This window comes from Nuphar pumila, chromosome 3 (genome assembly GCF_984573655.1).
Source record: "Nuphar pumila chromosome 3, dmNupPumi1.hap1.1, whole genome shotgun sequence".
Lineage (NCBI taxonomy): Eukaryota > Viridiplantae > Streptophyta > Magnoliopsida > Nymphaeales > Nymphaeaceae > Nuphar > Nuphar pumila.
In genome coordinates, this window is record NC_143251.1 from 115,431,487 (window position 1) to 115,450,811 (window position 19,325).

Sequence of the window (19,325 nt, forward strand, 5' to 3'; positions counted from 1 at the left end):
CTTTTTACTATTCCATGCACGTAACAGAAGATCTTCCCCATTTCTATGGTGGCAATTCCAAAACAAGCCTAACTCTCCTATTATTGGCAACTTTAGCACTTTGATAGCATCAAGTGTTGAGGGACTTTAACAGCAGCTTTGTTTTTTATGTAGGAGCGGATTTTTGTTTTGTCTTGTTGGATCATTATGGATATATATCTTTTATTGTGGATTTTTACTGTTCGAGTCTTTTATGAGTATTGGATTTATGTAACAAATCCAAATGGAAATCTAAGATTGACCGTTTTATCAGATTAGGATGCTTTCATAATTTGTGTTTATCAAAATAAAAAGCCTAGACTCATCAGGATTAAGTTCTTTTCATCTATAAATGGATGAGAGGTCCAGAGCTTGATAGCATGGAAGATTGAGATATTTGTCATTTAATTTTCAGTTTATTTAAATTTTGTTACCTTTGTTTTTTCTAGACAGTGGTAGAAATTTTCAAATAATTCAGTGGTAGACATGGTTAGATAGATTCCCTTGTGATCTCAGTTCAGCCCGATGTTGCATCAATTTTATAGGGTGCTTTTACCACCCGGTATGGCCTTACATAAGAATGAGTCAGGATCGGATGCAATCACATGGCACAAAATTTGTGCATTAAGCACCTGATCCCCAAGATGGAGGGTGATCAAGTGCTTAATACACAAATATTGGTGCAATCATATTGCACCTGATCTTTTCGCCGTAAAAACAGGCTGGGGTCCTTCACCAAGGATTAGGACTTTTGCTTAACTACTGTCATCATACAAGGTTAAGACTCGGCAGAATGTGAATGCTAAGGGGATTTTCCATAGTCAGCAGGTGTCTATGTAAGCCCACCAGCACAGTGATCGTAAGTATGACATGCAAAGTCAGCGCCGCTAGGTCTCTAATATTAAGGGTTGCTTATATATATATATATATATATATATATATATATATATATATATATATATATATATATATATATATATATATATATATATATATATATATATATATATATATATATATATATATATATATCTTTGTGTTGGGATGGTAAGATTTGCAATTAAATATAAACGAAGACCCTTGCATCACAGATTTATTTACTGGGGTCTGGCTTATGACAAGAGAGATAAATCCTTCTTCTATATTGGTCATTCAAAGTCTTGTTCCACGTTTGATTGTGTCTCTCATAACAGTGATTGATGCTTAAGGGTGTTTTTTTTCCTTTTTCTTTTTAATGTCTCGCACCTTATGGAGCACGGATTCAGCCGTTTTTGATTGACATGCTGCTTGGGCCTTAGGGCAAGGGACATGCACCAGGGTGATGAAACTCTTGATGTCCTTCAACTTAGATACCTTATGTTGGCATGTGTGAACTATGGCTCACATATGCGTTATGGCTAAGATGGCCTCATACACAAAGTCCAAATGGTTTTTACAAAAATGCACCATTTTGAAAATTCAACACACGTCTTTGAAAATAAAGTCTGTTACCGTTCCTTTTGGAGTTCCATGCATCACATGTATAGACGGGCCGTTGAGTGGAGGTTTAGGGTATGTTTGATGGCACATTTTTTAACAAAACGTGGGATGAGGCGGATGCACGGAACGCCGTCTGCCGTGTCCATTATTTAGCGTTATTCATGTTCCACATACCTCCGGTTACGAAAATAACAGGGATTGGGCAAAGATGAAAAAAAAACATCGACGGGTGCGGCTATGGCCGGCAGAGGGGGAGGCGAGGACAGCGGTTAGAGGAGGAGAATAAGGTCATGGACGGCCGGCGAAGGGGGAGGCGAGGATCTTTTTTCCCGTTTTTCCCAGCGCTCCCTTTTCCGTCGTTCCCTTCATTTTCTTGTGAATCTTCTCCCTCTTTCTCTCCATCTCTCTTCTCTCCGTTGGAAAATTAGAGTTAGGGTTTTGCAGAGAGGGATCTTGATGCAGCGAGAGGGGGATAACAACTGTCACACGTGGATGCTGATGCTGAAGGCTGTGGTGCAGTGAGGGGGATCGACACTGTACTGCTAGTGGATTGCTCTGGATGCCCTTTCAAGGCACGACTGTGCAATATTTGATAACCCAATAGTCTCGTTCAAGAGAATAAGCTCGGATCAATGAATCAATAACAAAGACTAATATAAAAGAAATTAGACAGAAAGATTGAAATGACAGAAGAAATAGAAAAACTACAAGGAATGTGCGACTAAAGCCAAAAATAATAGAGAAACTTTCAGAATTCAATCGTATGCACACAACCCTAGGATGAGTATTTAAAGACTTCAACTGGATTCGGGTCTTGGGTCCAGTCCCAGACCCGAGACAAATTTTGTTTGCTATTGGATATGGGGCGTATGGGTCTGTGCTTGTCTGGAGTAGGTACGCAGGGTTCTGGGGCATCTTGGTACCGACTGGAATTGGATCAGATCCACTACTTGGGTCCAATCCTCAATCCCATCGTGCAGGTTCGGTTCCCTGCCATGGTCAAGCTGTATGGATCTGGGTCGATTCTGCTCTGCATCATTCTCCCCCGGTTGGGAAGAAGTCGGCTCTGACGACTTGTTGTCTCCATAGTAAGCATATAGATCAGACACATTGAAGATAGGCGAAATGTGTCAATCTTCGGGCAGTTCAAGGAGGTAAGCATTCGGGCCCAATCGTCGAAGAATCTTAAAAGGGCCATACTTCTTAGGACTCAACTTGCAATAAGTACTCACTGAAAAACGCTCAGGACGCAAGTAAACCCATACTAACTGACCGACTTGAAACTGGACATCTCGACGACCTTGGTCTACAAAAGCTTTGTAGGCTTCGTAGCTTTCCACAAGTTTGGCTCGGACCTGTCGGTGGATATCACAAGTACTTGATGACATCAAATTCATCTGGGGCTGGGATACTGGATGCAAGTGCTAGGTCTACTACATGGGTGGGTGACCGACCATAAACCACCTGAAAAGGAGACTTGCCCATGAACCGATTGATGGAACTGTTGTAGGCGAACTCGGCTTGCAGCAAGACTAGATCCCATGTTTTGACATTCTCCCCCACTAGACTCCTTAACAGGTTTCCTAGAGTACAGTTCACTACTTCAGTTTGGCCATCGGTTTGTGGGTGGTAAGCACTACTGAACTGGAGCTTGGTTTTCAATAAGGCCCATAACAATTTTCAAAAATGGCTCATAAAATGTGTGTCACGATCTGAGATAATCGTGTGTGGCAATCCATAAAAGCAGACCACGTCCTTGAAGTAATATGAAGCTACTAACAGGCATCAGTGGTTCGCTTACATAGGATAAAAATAGTCATTTTGGAAAATTGGTCAACAATGACTAGAATGGAATCAAAACGATGCAGAGTTCTTGGAAGACCTACAATAAAATCCATGGACACATGTTCCCAGGGACGCTCAGGGATGGGCAACGGCGTATACAATCCACTGTTCTGACGTCGACCCTTGAACACTTGACACACACGATAACTTTAAACGAACTTGATAACATCTTTGCATATTTTGGGACAAAAGTAGTGTTCATCTAACAGGGCGAATGTCTTATCATGTCCAAAATGCCCAGCTAATCCCCCTTCATGTAACTCGGAAATCAACTGGAGTCTAAGAGAGAATACAGGCACACATAACTTGTTACCACGAAAGAGGTAATCGTTATGTATACTAAATCGTTGGTTGACTATGAGATCAGAGGAGGGGCACCCTTCCCAGACTTGCTGGAAATCAGGGTCCGTCAGGTACAACTCCTTGTACTGCTCAAACCCAATGACATGTATTGACATAGTCATCAAAAGTCTGTTCTTCCTGCTAAGAGCGTCAGCTACCTTGTTCAGAGTACCAGATTGGTCGTGAATTGTGAATGTGTACTCTTGTAAGAAACTGACCCACTTGGCATGACGAGCACTCAACTTCTTTTGACTATTCAGATATTTCAATGCCTCATGATCCGTGTACAAGACAAACTCCTTATAAATAAGATAATGCCTCCAATAGCGAAGGGCTTTAACCACAGCATAAAACTCGACATCATAAGTGGAATATTGGAACTTGGCTTGAGTCAGCTTTTCACTAAAGAAAGCAACGAGTTTGCGGTTCTGACTCAAGACTACACCAATTTCCACTTTAGAGGCATCATACTCAACCTCAAAGACTGCGCTAAAATCAGGAAGGGCTAAGACAGAGACACTAGTCATTTTCTCTTTGATGAGCGTAAAGGCCTTTCCCGCCGCAGACGTCCAATGAAAACTAGTACCCTTTAGGCACTTCGTGATAGGGGCCATGAAGGTGTTGAAGTTTCTCACAAAACGTCGGTAAAAAGTGGCTAACCCGCGAAAACTACGGGTCTCTCCTATAGTCTTTGGGGTAAGCCAATCAATAATCGCATGGACTTTCGCAGGATCTGCCTTCACTCCATAAGACGACACAATAAAACCCAAGAACATGACACTTGACGTCATAAACTCACACTTTTTGGCATTGACATACAATTTTTCCCTCCTTAAAATCTCTAAGACCCGACGCAAGTGACTCAAATGATCAGACAAAGATGAGCTACAAACCAAAATATCATCAAAGTATACAACGACAAACTTCTCTATACAAGGATGCAACACTTGGGTCATCATATTCATGAAAGTACTTGGGGCATTAGATAACTCCAACGGCATGACTAACCACTCATACAATCCATCACATGTCTTGAATGTCATTTTTCACTCATCCCCCTTCTGGATACAGATTTGGTGGTACCCACTTTTTTAAATCAATTTTGGAGAAAATAGAGGCATCAACCAACATATCAAACATATCATCCAAACGAGGAGTGAGAAAACGATATTTGATAGTGATGCGATTGATCGCTTGACTATCAACACACATGCACATGGACCCATCTTTCTTAGGAGTGAGCAGGGCGGGTACTGCACAAGGGCTCACGCTCTCGCGGATAAATCCCTTTTGCAGTAGCTCCTGAACCTGCCTCAACAACTCGACATGCTCAGATGGGTTCATGCGATACGCGGGGAGGTTAGGAAGACTCGACCCTAGAACAAATTCAATAGCATGCTACACCACCTGCGTGGAAGGTAGGCCATCTGGGAGGTCGTTTGGCATAATGTCGCAAAAGTCCTCAATAAGGGACGTGACGCCCACGAGAACGGGCAGAGACATACTTATTGACGACTTAGCTACCAGGGCATAACAATAACCATCCTCCCGACAATGGCTTAAGAAAGACTGATAGGATAGGCCTGCGAGCCGGAGAACTCGCTCAGGCTTATCCACGGTGGGAAAACCGGTCTCCTTGATGGGGAGAAGGACTATCTTATGACCCTTAAAAATAAAGGAGTATGTGTTCCTACGGCCATCATGAATGGTCATGCGGTGAAACTGCCAGGGACGTCCCAAAAGGATATAACACGCGCTCATAGGGACTACATCACACCACACCTCATTGTGGTAATGCTCCCCCCATGAAAAACTGAACTAGACAACGTTGGGTGATAGGGACCTCATTTTTCTTCTTGAACCATGCCATCTTATAAGGTTGGGACAATTTCTCTGTTTTTAGGTTCAAGGTAGACACGACACTCTTGGACACCATATTCTCGCACGCCCCAGTATCAATGATGACATCACACGTATGCCCCTCACAGTTGCACCAGGTTCTAAAAATGTTATTCTACAACCATTTTGCTGGGGTCGACTCTCGGGGTGTGGTCAAAACATGAAGGATGGACAATAAGTTTTCGACATTACCGTCAAACTCTACGACTTCCCTCTCATCTTCTCCCTCAACCAATGACTCACCCTCACTGTCGGATGCTGACTCAACTATACCCTCGATGAGATGGGCGTTCTTGTTCACGGTGGGACACTTGGACGCGACATGTCCTAACTCTTGACACCTAAAATAACGAATGGCAGACTCACTTGGTTTGACTTTGAATCTGGTATTATATGCGAGTCCAAACTGGTTGGGTTTGCTAGGGTCTACTCTAGGGGTGGACTTTGAGTCTTCTTTCCTAGGGGAGCTCGCTCCTCTGGTTGGAAAACTCGACTTGGGCTGACTGGATTGGTCACTACGGAAGGTCCAATATTCCTGCCTCCTTTTTAACTTGTCCTCCATATTCATGGAATAACTGCTTGCCTGTTCTAATGACTCGACTGTGACACAACTGAAATCATCAGAAATAGTAGGACAGAGACCAGAAATATACCTCGTGACCTATTGGCGGGTGGTCTCCTTGATCTGCACTCGCAGGGATAGACGATGAAACTCAGCAGTGTACTTCACCACAGTGCGGGTTCCTTGACGCAGGGTCAGGTACTTCTTGTAGGTTCTCTCAGCATGGTCCGACGGCACGAACTTGGATTGCATCAACATTTGCATCTCCTCCCATGTCTGGATGCGCTCTAGTCTCTGCCGTTCTCTTGATCTCTGTAGCTCAACCCACCATGTCTGTGCTAGGCTCCTCAACCTGGTGGATGCTAGAGAAACACGACGATGCTCAGCTACAGTGTGGTAGTTGAAGAAAAATTATATGACATAGGACCAATCGAAGAACTGCTCAGCATGGAATCATCTTGCGAACTTTGGAAGGTCTAGCTTCACTCCGTATGTGGAGGGGTGCTCTGGTGCTCTCTGCTCACGGGTCTCCACCATTCCTGCGGGGTACTCATTCCAAAAAGTGTTATCATCCATCACAATCTCATCTCCTTCTCCACGGTACTGCTCGTCTGGATACTAATGCTGACGAACTCCAATGACGGGTGGTCGACGCTCGGGTCGCACCGGCCTCTGCTGAATCTGCATGGCGGCTACTGGGAACTGCCTCAGTCTGGCTTGCCCATGGGTGGGAACAATTTGTGGCCGGCGTTGTGGCACCGATATGATAGGGGGTCCTGCTAAAGGGGGAAGGGTTGGTCGGGTCTCAGGCTCTAGGTGGGTAGGAACGAGATAATATGGGTTTGGGTTATGGGTTGGGTTAGGGTAGGGGTGGTGAGTCGGGTATGGTACTGGGTTCTAGATCGGGGATGGGTTAATTGATTGGGTCTGGTGTGGGTACTGGGTTTGGTTGGTGTAATATGGGATGATACACCCAATTGGATCTAGATCAGGTCAAGTCCTAAACTATTCGTCGGACCCAGAATGGTGTAGGTGAGATCATGGATCGAGTTGTGGTGTGAGAAGGCCTGGTTTGAACTCGATCCTTGATCCATAACAGGATGGATCTAGTTTTGACCCGACTCAAATTCAAACTGGAGCTCCGTCCGGGTCTGATAGGGGTTTGGATCGACATTGGATCCATTTTAGGGTTCAAACATAGTGGGTTGGGTCTGATTCGGGGTGAACCGTGAACCAAACCCAACTGGGTAGGTCGGGTAATGGGTTTCGGGGCCCGGACCTGCCCCATGGGACCCAAAGGATGGTCCCTTGGATCCGGGTCTAGGACCTAATAAAACTGGCTCCTGACCGGAGCCTACCGGGTTCGGTCTGACCCACAAGGGTCCACACCCCCCGACGTGTTGGTGAGCTGCGACCGACCCACCAGGCACGCGTGGCGGGAGGGTTGTTAGGTCAGCTCTGACTCAAGCCGACGTAGGCGCGCCTGCAGCCTAGCCCCGCGTCTCATTCGAACCCTGCAGGCCATGCCTGGCCTACATCCCTATGTTGGGGGTCGATGCCAGGCTTGCACACTCAGGCTGGCGTCAGAAGGCCTTATGATGACCCGCATGTTCGACTGGAAAGTGTTGTCGATCTGGTTATTCGCTGCTACCAGGACAAGGTTCAGAAACGGTACCGTCAGCGGAAATGTCGCACGACCAACGTCATTGTGCAAGTCTTCCTCGGCGCCTTTCGGTTGCACGACAGACTCACGACTCAGTTGGGTGAGGTCGATCACGACAATATTGATGAGATTGACTACATCGTTGCCCATGCCCGTACCCATTTTTGATATTGACGTCGTGTGCGGCTCCGCTGGCGACTCTAGGGTGATGAGTCAACCTTCAATCCTGTCCAGCCGTTTGGATATTCCCGCAACTTCTTTGTTCATACGCAACATGTTTTCTTGCATTTTGGTCATCATACACAACATCGGATCTTCGTTGTCAATTTCCTCCCGCTCTTTTTCACTCACATGATCGTTCCTCGCCTCTTGAGCCATGTTGCTGACGAAGGAGGAAGACTGTGCTCTGATACCACTTTGATGCAGCGAGAGGAAGATAACAATTGTCACACGTGGATGCCGATGCTGAAGGCTGTGGTGCAGTGAGGGGGATCGACACTGTACTGCTGGTGGATTGTTGTGGATGCCCCTTTCAAGGCACGACCGTGCAATATTTGATAACCCAATAGTCTGGTTGAAGAGAATAAGCTCCCCAATAGTCTGGTTGAAGAGAATAAGCTAAGATCAATGAATCTGAACAACAATGTATTAAATGAAATGGCAGTTCTTACAATCTAATAATACTAAGTAGACTGAAAGATTGAAATGACAAGAAATGGAAAAACCATAAGGAACATGCGGCTAAAGCTGAAGCTAAAACTAACAGAGAAACTTTTCAGAATTCAATTGTCTGCATGCAACCGAGTATTTAAAGACTTCAGTTGGATCCGGGTCTCGGGTCCGGTCTCAGACCCAAGACAAATTTTGTTTGCTATTGGATCTGGGGCGTTCGGGTCTGTGCTCGTATGGAGTAGGTATGCAATGATCTGGGGCGTCTCGGTACCGATTGAAACTGGATCAGATCCACTGCTTGGGTCCGATCCTCGATCCCATCGTGCAGGTCCTGGTCCCGGTTCACTGCCATGGTCAAGCTGTATGAATCTGGGTCGATCCTGCTCTACATTCAATCCAACTCTCTCTCTCGATTGTGATAGAGTTCCTTTTTGGTTTACAGAAAGAAGAGATGAAGAAATTCATGGGCGTCGATCTGTTCATATAGTCTTCAATGCCCTTTTGTCACTTTTTTGATGGTACAATGAGAAAAGAAAGAGCGAAAAAAAAGATTGCAACTTGAAGTTTTTGAATCTAAGGTGCTCTGTTTTTTTTTGCTTTGCAGTTGGGGAATTTCATTCACTATATGGCGACCTTCGTCTTCAGGTCCGTTATCAGGTTTACGGCAGTATGGCAGCTTGTGTTCGTGACTCTTGCGGTAGTCCCTTTGATTTCCATCATCGGCGCTATTCACACAATTACGCTCGCCAAGCTTTCCACCAAGAGCCAAGATTCTCTGTCTCTGTCTGAAGCAGGAAACATTTCTGAGCAGGTACACACAAAATCAATACACAATAGACAAATTCCCTTCTGTTTTTGTTAGTTTTGGAGAATGAAATTCTCTATCTGAAAGTAGTTATTCCCAGAGAAGAAATGGATCCCATTGATAAACATTCTTGTTATAAATTATGGATTCGCTAACATTCCACCGGCAATGCCGACCAACATTGATAGCTAGTTGATCACTAGCACCGTATTCAATTTCTTTATTTTTCGGTACCGAAAGAGGTGGTGGCAGCGCTACAACTATGCGCTGTCGGCTGCACTTGATGCAGGGACTACATTCATGGGTGTGCTGCTGTACTTTGCTTTGCAGATGGGCAATAGGAACGTCAAGTGGTGGGGGACTGAACTGGATCACTGTCCCTTAGCTTCATGTCATACTGCACTTGAAATTGTTGTTAAAGGGTGACCTATTTTCTAGCTTGTCTTCTTTTTTGTGCTGTACTCTAGGAATTAGAATGGCCTGTGGGAGAGACAGGTAATCTAAAATCAATTAAGGGACAATGTGCGGAATTGTGTGTGTGTGTGTGTGTGCTGAGTTATTCCAAGTTGATCTGACTGATGCACCGAGCTTGTGAGTTAATTCTGTTGAGTCCCAGGTTGTAACCAAATGACAACCTCAACCAATTCAATCAAGCAAAATAATCAGTAAGTTCATAGGAAAAAATGAAAGAGACTAGGGGTCAAATTAGATAGCTGGATGGCTAGGTCTTAGTATCATAACTGAAGCGTCTTGGGTTTAAATCCCACACAGATAATCCCCCAACATGCCTATCAAAAAGAAAAAATGAAGGAGGTTAGATTTTTTTTTTAACCCACAAGCACATTGGAGCTCAACAGCGGTTGTTGTTTGTTACAGTCAAGCCAATTTGGAGACCATAAAGAGCTAAACAACCTGAGCTCGAGCTGGCTTGTTTACAATTGTTTTAGAGCTAGAATTAATGGGGTTTCAAAAAAATATGTTGATTGAGAGATGAAAGCAATAAAATCTTATCTTTAAACCTATAGCTTGCAAAACCAAATACTTTGATCATTTGTTTTACAACATATTATATGATGTAAAATATATCTAATATATATATATATATATATATATATATATATATATATATATTACCATTTAACGAGGTTAATTATATGAGCTGAGCTGAGCGGAACACCTGCTGGTCATGTTCAGCTTCCATGCTGAGGTTATTTTATGAATTTGAATGAGTTCTTTACAAGCCAAACATGAGTTGGGCAATCAGCAGCTTGGCTTGTTTCTCAGACCTACTTGTGCATGATGTCGTTGTGCAGGATCCTTAAAAAAGAAAAGATCAATAATTGGCCTAAGCCTATCTATGTCATTGAACTTTTGCTAGAGGATTGGGATTAGGAGCCACATATTACGTTACAGTCCTATTCTTCTGCACTGAAAGTAGTTCAAAGGCTTGGATATAAGAGTGGCTTTGCTAGAGGATTGGGATTAGGAGCCACATATTTCAGTGTTTTTTGCTGCTATACACTTCTTCTTCTCTGCTTTCATGCACTTTGTTTGCTTTTATTTCATTTCATGTTGATTGTGTTTTTCTTTCAGCTTGATGCGAGTTGTTATATTGATGATTTTTGGTTCCTTATGCTACACTGTCACAAGGTGCTACTGATCAAGTTTCCATTGCACCTGTTGAGGATGCTATTGTCACAAGGTGCTACTGAAGTTGTTGTATTGATGATTTCTGGTTTCTTTAGGCTTGTGTTTTTGAGGTTGCAGGAATTTAATGATTTGAGTTTTGGGAGGAGCAAAGTTTTGGGAAATTTGTAACTTTTTTTGGTGTTTGTAATTCATTTTCTGGCGTTAAGCTTGAAGGGAAAAGTGGGCTTCACTTTGTTTCATGTTGCAGAGTATGTATTTGGCTTAGTTAATGCATGTTGGGAGGGGGGCTATTGTGACTAACTTGGATTGATGATTTTGGTCTGGAATTTGTGCATTCTTGTAGCGTTCATTCTGATGTATTCCTGTACGTTATATGTTAATGATGGTTGTAATGCGAACTGTGTACATATGAGTGATATGATTGATGGGCTCAATAGTTAGACACAATTTTATAATTTGATTTATATTCGGGCAAAAAAACATAATAAACTTGTTAAAACATGTAAAATGATGGATGGATCGGGTCATACAATTCAAAATGAAGTAATTTGACTCATTATCCATTACTGTCTAAGTTGTTCGCACATCATCATCAAGCAACAGACATTTGGAACATAACATCTGAGTACGGTTCAAACAAACATTGGACTTAGAACAGTTGTTACAAAAAAAACAGAACCAATGTTTTGTTCCGTCAACCCTGGACAAGTCATCAAACATACCCTTACTTTTCAGCAAGGCTAAACTATTTAAGGCAGCAAGGAGAGAATTAATATCTATCCCATGTACAGAAACAAAGAGCTTGCCTAAATCGTCTTAGTCCTTGCAGATCCAAAGTCCAACAACACTCTAAATTACCTATTCAATTGCCCTTGTCTAAATTCTTTCTTCTGCATACCTGCGACCAACGCCTTAAACTGACTTCCTGGTCAAGTGTGCAAAACCCTTGCAGCGGTGATCCAAACCCTTGTGCCAATTTGGCTTCAGCTTTAATGAACATTTCCTTTGCTTTATCCTTGTTGGCTCCCTTAAGGCTGGGTGGTCGTGCCCTCAACCCAGAGTTTTACCTTGCAAGGAGGTGGGTATTAAGTGACCCTGTTCTCATTAAGGGTTCTTTCGTCATAAAAAAAAGACACATTTCTTCAATTATCAGTAAACAAAATAGATATGAAAACCGATGCATGAAACACAAGCAGAGAAGCGAGTGTTGAAAAGTAGTATGAAGCCAGAAGCAGGATACGGGTGTGAAGTGAGAAAAATGAAAAAAAAAATGTAAAAAGCAATATAAAACATGAGCAAAAGTACCATGAACACAAATATAAAACCAACATGTAACTTTGTTATTACACATTTATTATTTTTTAATATAAAAAACTCAGATGGCTAAATGAAGGGGAAAGGAAACCGTTCTCACCCAAGATAAGCCAATACAAGCATGCATGATTGGCTAAATCCTGCGACCCATAAAGCAATTTTTGGCTTCATTTGCTTTCAGCATCTAAGATAGTAATTTGGAAGCCCTTATAAACGGTTCTAAAAGCCTTATTTTTTCTCATAAAAAAATCGAATATATTTTAGTTCATATGGGCTTCTGAACTATGCTAAACTAGTATGAATGATTTGTCTTATATAGCTTTGTAAAACAAATCATTCAGATAGGGTTCGCCAACGGTCGATCTGGTCCGGCTGGCTGGTCAATGAGTCGAGGCCTGGTCAAGCCAAGCGCTTGGCTGGGTCCATGAGCCCACCCCGATCCAGGCGAAAGGCAGCTGGAGGGCTTCCTGCTGTTTTGTAAGGTGCAAACCATGGATGGAGCCAGGCTGACCCAGGTCTGAGTTTTACGGTGCGGCAGTGCCAAAACACAAACCCAGGCTCTGTGTCCGCTGTCCATGCATTGCGTGAGGACCACACACCCGCACAAATGTTGAACATGCACACACGGGGGATATCGCATCCCCGTGTGTTCTTCAGGGATGCTTTTTGGTGCCCGACGGAGTCCCGTCCTCTCCGCTGCAACAGGGGAGGACAAGACACCCTTGGACACCGCAAAAAAAGAAAAAACAAAAAAGTAGCCTTGGACAAAGACAGAAGCGAACAGGACAATTCATGGTGTCCTTGTCCAGCGCTGCCAGTCAACCAAACACCCCCCTAAATGGGCTGGACCATGTGGGCAGGTTGGGTCCCCTTTCAAGTGGGGCTCACAGCATAACATCTGTGGGCCCTATCCTCCAACCCGCCATCACTCGTTAAAGCCTAGTGGCCAACTCTCTCACACACTCTCTCTCTCTCTCTCCTCTCTCATGGCGTTGATGGGCATGAGTTCTCTTCTTCTTCATCCTGCTGCTTTTTCTCTCTTTTCGGCGCCCTTCCCTCTCCTCCGGTCGATACTTACGCCTTCGGTCTCGAAGAGGCGAAGAGTCCGCTGCTCTCAAAAGGACCAAGACTCCTCCCCTCTCCCCACCACCGTCGAATCCCCCTTCTCTCCCCCCTCTGCAGCTCATCACCACCACCAACAACAACAATCCGAGCTGAGTTTCAGCTATTCCCCCTCTTCCTCTATCGGAATCCGAGACCCCAACATCGTCGCTCGGTCCCGTGGTTCTGCTGAATCGATCGTAGAGCGGGTACGTTCTCTTCCCTTCTTTCGTTTTGTCTAGTTGGTGTCCTCTTTTGTTGCAATTGATGTTCTCGGAACTCGAAAGGAATTCAAATTCTTTTTATGCTATTCCTTTTTGGGTTTTGATTCTTTTTGAGTTTTTGGGATTAAGATTGTTGGATGGTCATTTCTTGTTAACAATATCATTTAGAATATGCGACTTTTTCTTCAGGTGATATTCGACTTCCGATTCTTTGCACTCTTGGCTGTTGGTGGTTCCTTGGCCGGTTCGGTGCTCTGCTTTCTGAATGTAATTCACCCTCTTCCACTCTCTTTGTGTTGAGATACAAATAGTAGATTACAAATTTTTTTATCTACGTTTTGGATTTAATGCTAGGAATCTGGGTTAAAGAAAAATTGATCATGTTTAGTAGTCTATCTTATTGAATGGCAGCATGCTAGATAAGTAGATTCAATGTTCAATATAAAGCCTGCTATTTGTATCAATAAGGAATCACTACCTTCTGCTTTGGTGTCATGTTTGGTATGAATGCAATGGTAACCGCAGAATGAATGGTGTCATTATCTTTGTCAAAAGTGCTACTTCCGAGAAGCTGCATAATACAAGTAGAACCGACTGCATATAGTGTTGGTATCTTGAAGACCAGATTGGTTTCCAGGCTGATGTTCCAGGGAAAATTTTCCATCTGCCCCGGCTGCCGTAGATATAGTTCATGCGGATGTGAAATCATGCCTGTGTTTCATATACATTAACCAACATAATATTTTTCACTCAGAATGGGTTTCATATCAAGCGATATTTTTGGCATTTTATATCATGAATTCCTAAAACCTGTCTCAACTTGAATTTGGTAATCATTAATTGATTGAGTGCTTTGCAAGAAGAAAATCATCGAGGTTATAATATGTCCACTTGCAACATGCTTAGGTTCCAGGAGCATGTGTTTTTTATTGAGTATGACCATAGTGACAAACATTTTTATCGGCAAAATCTGGCTTTTAAAAAAGTCGCGAGAAATTGAAATTTTTTCATAAATCTCATGTTTTTTTTCGGCAAAATCTCAGCAATAAAAAAATAAATTAAAATATATAAAATATTTTTTATAATAAAATATTAATAAAAAATATTTAAAAATAAATATATATGCTTTTTTCATGATAAATAGCCGTTTAAAATGTAAATATCTCACTTAAATTGCGGTATTTGTGTTTTTTTCATAAATCTCGCGATATTTTGAAAATTTCCCGAGAAATTGCCGTTTTAAACTTTCAGGCAATTTCTCGCGAGATTTTGGTAAATCTCGCAATATTTGTCACACTGAGTATGACCATAATATTTTGCACTTGTTTTCTAGTAGTGTTATGACCATAAGATTTTTGTCTGAATGCTCTAATGTGGTTTCATGTAAAGGCCAGATAGGCCACAGATCAAGTCAAAAAAAGTTACAACACGTTCATTTCCTGTTGTTTACTTGTCTGGTGTCCTTGTTCATTCTACTGTACGTTGACTAGCTACATTCCTTTTTTTTCTTTCTCAGGGTTGTGTTCATATTGTTGATGCCTACAAGATTTATTTCAATAGCTGTGTGAAAGGAATTCATTCTGGCCAGATGGTCATTCGCTTAGTTGAAGCCATAGGTGAAAATCCTTAAGAAAATTTGCTTTCTGTAAAAGTTGTACTTATTTTACTATTGTCTTGTTGAAATTGTTGAAGCAACATGTGATTTCTATGCTTGATAGACCATAGGATATAGCAATAGTGGTATATAAAAAGATGTTGTTTTCATTGCTATTATTTACAAGTTGCTGAATGGACTGATAATTAAAGGAACTCATATCCTAAACTTTATTTAATCATTTTCTTTTTACCTATCTTTCTTCATGTATTCTGTTCCAATTACCATACACTTTATTTCTCATAAACCATGTGTAGCCTGGATTTGTCAATGCATCTATTACTGGAATTCTTTTCTTATTCATCCTATTCATGCTTTTTATACTTCTGATTTATTTTTCTATTTGAATAAGAGTCTCCTTCATGTATGGCTTACGTTTTTCTCTTTGTAGATGTTTACCTTGCTGGCACTGTGATGTTGATATTTGGTATGGGACTATATGGCCTTTTCATCAGTAATGATTCTCCTGATGTGCCTGCCGCTCATGACCGTGCTCTGAAAGGTTCTTCATTGTTTGGAATGTTTGCCTTGAAGGTATAAACCTTAATGTAAAAGGTTATGCATGATTCATCTTCAGACTTTCTTCTTTCCATCTAATTCTTAAATAGCCTCTGTTTACTCTCTTACAATCTGTATTATGTACACTTTTTCAAATGGATCCATGATTTGGTAAGAACTCATTATAATATCCCTAAGTGTTTCACTGGGATTAGGAAGTCACTTTTTCCTGACAAAGATTAAAGTAGGCTCTTCTTTAAGAGTTTGGAGACAAGGTGTATTCAGGAACTGTGAAATGAAACCCTTACACCTAAGGACCAATTTTCTGAACTGGTTCTGTGCAAATACTGGGATTACATGTCCTCACAATGTCAATACAACCTTGATGGAGTAATTGAAGGGAAATACACTAGTAGCAAAATGCACGTTGTTGAATTGAGAAACTAAAATCTTCATTTAAAAAATACATGGTATAAATGTTGACAAGAAATTAAAATGCTACATAACAAGAAAAATGTTATAAATAATGGGCCAATTCTAATAGGTTGTAGTTACAGGTATTTCCTTTGCAGTTTGCACCTTTCTCCTTTCTTTTTCCTTTTGTCATTTTTTGCAATCTTGAACAATGAAATAACCTAGTCATTGAAGATGTTAGTGAAATATGACTTATTTAGTGGTATGAAAAAAATGGTATAAAAATATCTTACCTAGGTATGTATTCATATCTAAACAAGTTCATTTAGGAACTATTGCAATTTGCAAGGCAAAGTACTAAAATCCAAGCATTATGATACATTAGTTTGGTGACTAAAACATGTAAGATGAGGTCATGTATTTTTTCTGCATTGTCAAGTAGAGATGCCACTAGATCTCCAGAAAATTCTTATGGTATCGGTACTTTTTGAAAACAATGGTGGTTTCATGCATCATACTTTTTGGTGATGGCATCATTACAGAGAGTTTTCTTCTCAGATTTTTGAGTTGTACTTATCGAGTCTTTTTTGTAGCTTTATATGCTTATTTTCTCCATTAATAACCTGTTATTTTGATACTAGCTCTTATTCTTCTCCCGGACACACACTTTGGCTTTATTTTCTTTTGGTTGGAGATAAGCTTGTATGGATCCCTTCCACTGTCCATTACCTTCCTAAATATCAAGAAACGATGACCAATCTGTACCCATGGTCGACCCATTGAACTACATATGATTTAATGTCTATGGTCTTTCTTTCATAAGGTCTGTACCCACGGTCATCCCATTGAACTACATATGATTTAATGTCTATGGTCTTTCTTTCATACAACAACAACTACGCCTTCATCTCAAAACAGTTGGGGTCGGCGATATGGTCTTTCTTTCATAAGGTTTAATATTCATTTGACATGTTTAGATGTGGACTGGGCTAGGGATCTTTCTTTCATAAGGTTTAATATTCATTTGACATGTTTAAATGTGGACTGGGCTAAGGATATTCATTTACACTGCAGCTAAGATCTCATGTATCTGGAACTTTCTATTGCCCTTGGCAATCAATGTCCAAATGATAATCTTAGTGCAATTTTGATGTCATTGTAATAATCATGGTGCAATTTCAATACTGTTCATCATGGGATTCAAATATATTGAGATTGATCAAAACATTTTATTCCTGAAATGATAAGTCAAATGTGGGAACCTGACCTTTGAGGGCTCAAGGATCATCATTGATATGTTTACAAAGGCTTCCAATATGTTGCTAATAGAATGCTTTTGTTAGCTAGTTTTATCATGTCATTTATTGTTTTATATCACTTGTAGTTGATAGATTGTGATTAGGGTGTATATTCATGGCTGCACGCACATGCATCATAGGCACAAATATCTCACATCTTTATATTAGCAACATATTTCATTAAGGTTGACAATAGAGGTATTTTATCTTAATATAAAAGGGCTGGCATTTTACAATATATTGTGATACTATTATAAAAATTATTGAAGTATCTTTGTTTGTGAAAATTTTCATTTTAAACGAAAGTTTCCTCAATCTTTCTCTCTTTTTATATAGTATTCTCAATATAGATCTTCTTCTGCCCCACCCCCTCTTGGGACACACGTGAACATCCACAAACTTATACTTATGCCTGCGAGCGTGTCTACACACATTGTTTATAATGGTTGAAGGCCACATTTGAACTTCGATCAATGGCTACTACATGCATGCAGGAGCGACCGCAGTGGATGAAAATCAGTTCACTTGACGAATTAAAGACAAAAGTAGGGCATGTTATTGTCATGATTCTCTTAGTTAAGATGTTTGAGAGGAGCAAAATGGTGACCATAGCTACTGGCGTGGATCTCTTAAGTTATGCCTTCTGCATTTTCTTGTCGTCTGCTTCACTATACATCCTTCACAACTTGCACAAGGTCGACTAAGATACCCAGAATCCTGCTCGCCAATGTACATGTCTCTCTTTATTTTCTATGCGCATGGATGTCTCTTCACAGGTTCTGTAAAACATAAAAACTGTTGATATGAGCTTCTTTTAGAAAGTAATGGAACAATGGAATTTAATCTTGCAACTTAGTATGCTTTTTGCTAGTTCAGAAAGTAATCTCTTCATAAGTTCTGAAGGAATGTGTATATTAGTTCAGATAGTGCATAACATTTTTAAGATGATACTTCTGTTTGCTTTCTCAGACTGAGTCTATCATTAGCTTTTGCTAACATCTTGGAAACATGGAAACAATTGTTAAGCGAAAACATGAAGCACCTTTATAAAGGGAAAATTACATAAAGAATGAATCTTTTTATCGAAGGATCAGAAAAAATGGGTCCGGATCTCCTGCAGGAATGGTTTGGAAGATCCAAAACAAAAAATAGTGGTATTTGCTAGCAACAACATAATGGAGGCAGTCAATCAATATAGATTGATCCGAAATCTGATTCAAATCCAATATAGCACCTATGGGTACATAAGAAATCTATTGAATAGATTCTCTTTAATGAATAGATCCGATCGCAACTTCGAATATGGAATTCAAAGGGATCAAATAGGAAATGATACTCTGAATCATATAACTATAATGAAATATATGATCAACCAACATTTATCGAATGTGAAAAAGAGTCAGAAGAAATGGTTCGATCCTCTTATTTCTCGAATCGAGAGATCCATGAATCGGGATCCTAATGCATATAAATACAAATGGTCCAATGGGAGCAAGAATTTTCAGGAGCATTTGGAGCATTTCGTTTCTGAACAGAAGAACCGTTTTCAAGTAGTGTTCGATCGATTACGTATTAATCAACATTCGATTGATTGGTCTAAGGTTATAGACAAACAAGATTTGTTTAAGTCACTTCATTTCTTTTTGTCCAAGTCATTTTTCTTTTTGTCTAAGTCACTTGCTTTTTTCTTTGTGAGTATCGGGAATATCCTTATTCATAGGTCCGAGATCCACATCTATGAATTGAAAGGTCGGTTAGGGGCCAACCTTTTGCATCTAATTCCAAAAAATGGGTCATACTTTTCCAAAATTCCAGATATAGGCCAAACTTTTTCTGATAACAGTCAAATAGGGACCTCAATCAACATCTGTCATCTTGAAAAACTTG

The 19,325-nt window shown here is 40.9% G+C and overlaps 1 protein-coding gene across 1 annotated transcript; it reads left to right on the forward strand.

Moving 5' to 3' along the window:
* Positions 1 to 13,219: 13,219 nt before the first annotated feature.
* Positions 13,220 to 18,289, forward strand: LOC149843387 (uncharacterized). The gene is made up of 5 exons (XM_089999755.1): positions 13,220 to 13,559; positions 13,764 to 13,841; positions 15,091 to 15,190; positions 15,620 to 15,762; positions 17,933 to 18,289. Exons 1-5 carry the CDS (start codon positions 13,236 to 13,238, stop codon positions 18,140 to 18,142), a joined length of 855 nt encoding a protein of 284 aa, XP_089855881.1. The 5' UTR covers positions 13,220 to 13,235; the 3' UTR covers positions 18,143 to 18,289.
* Positions 18,290 to 19,325: the final 1,036 nt, after the last annotated feature.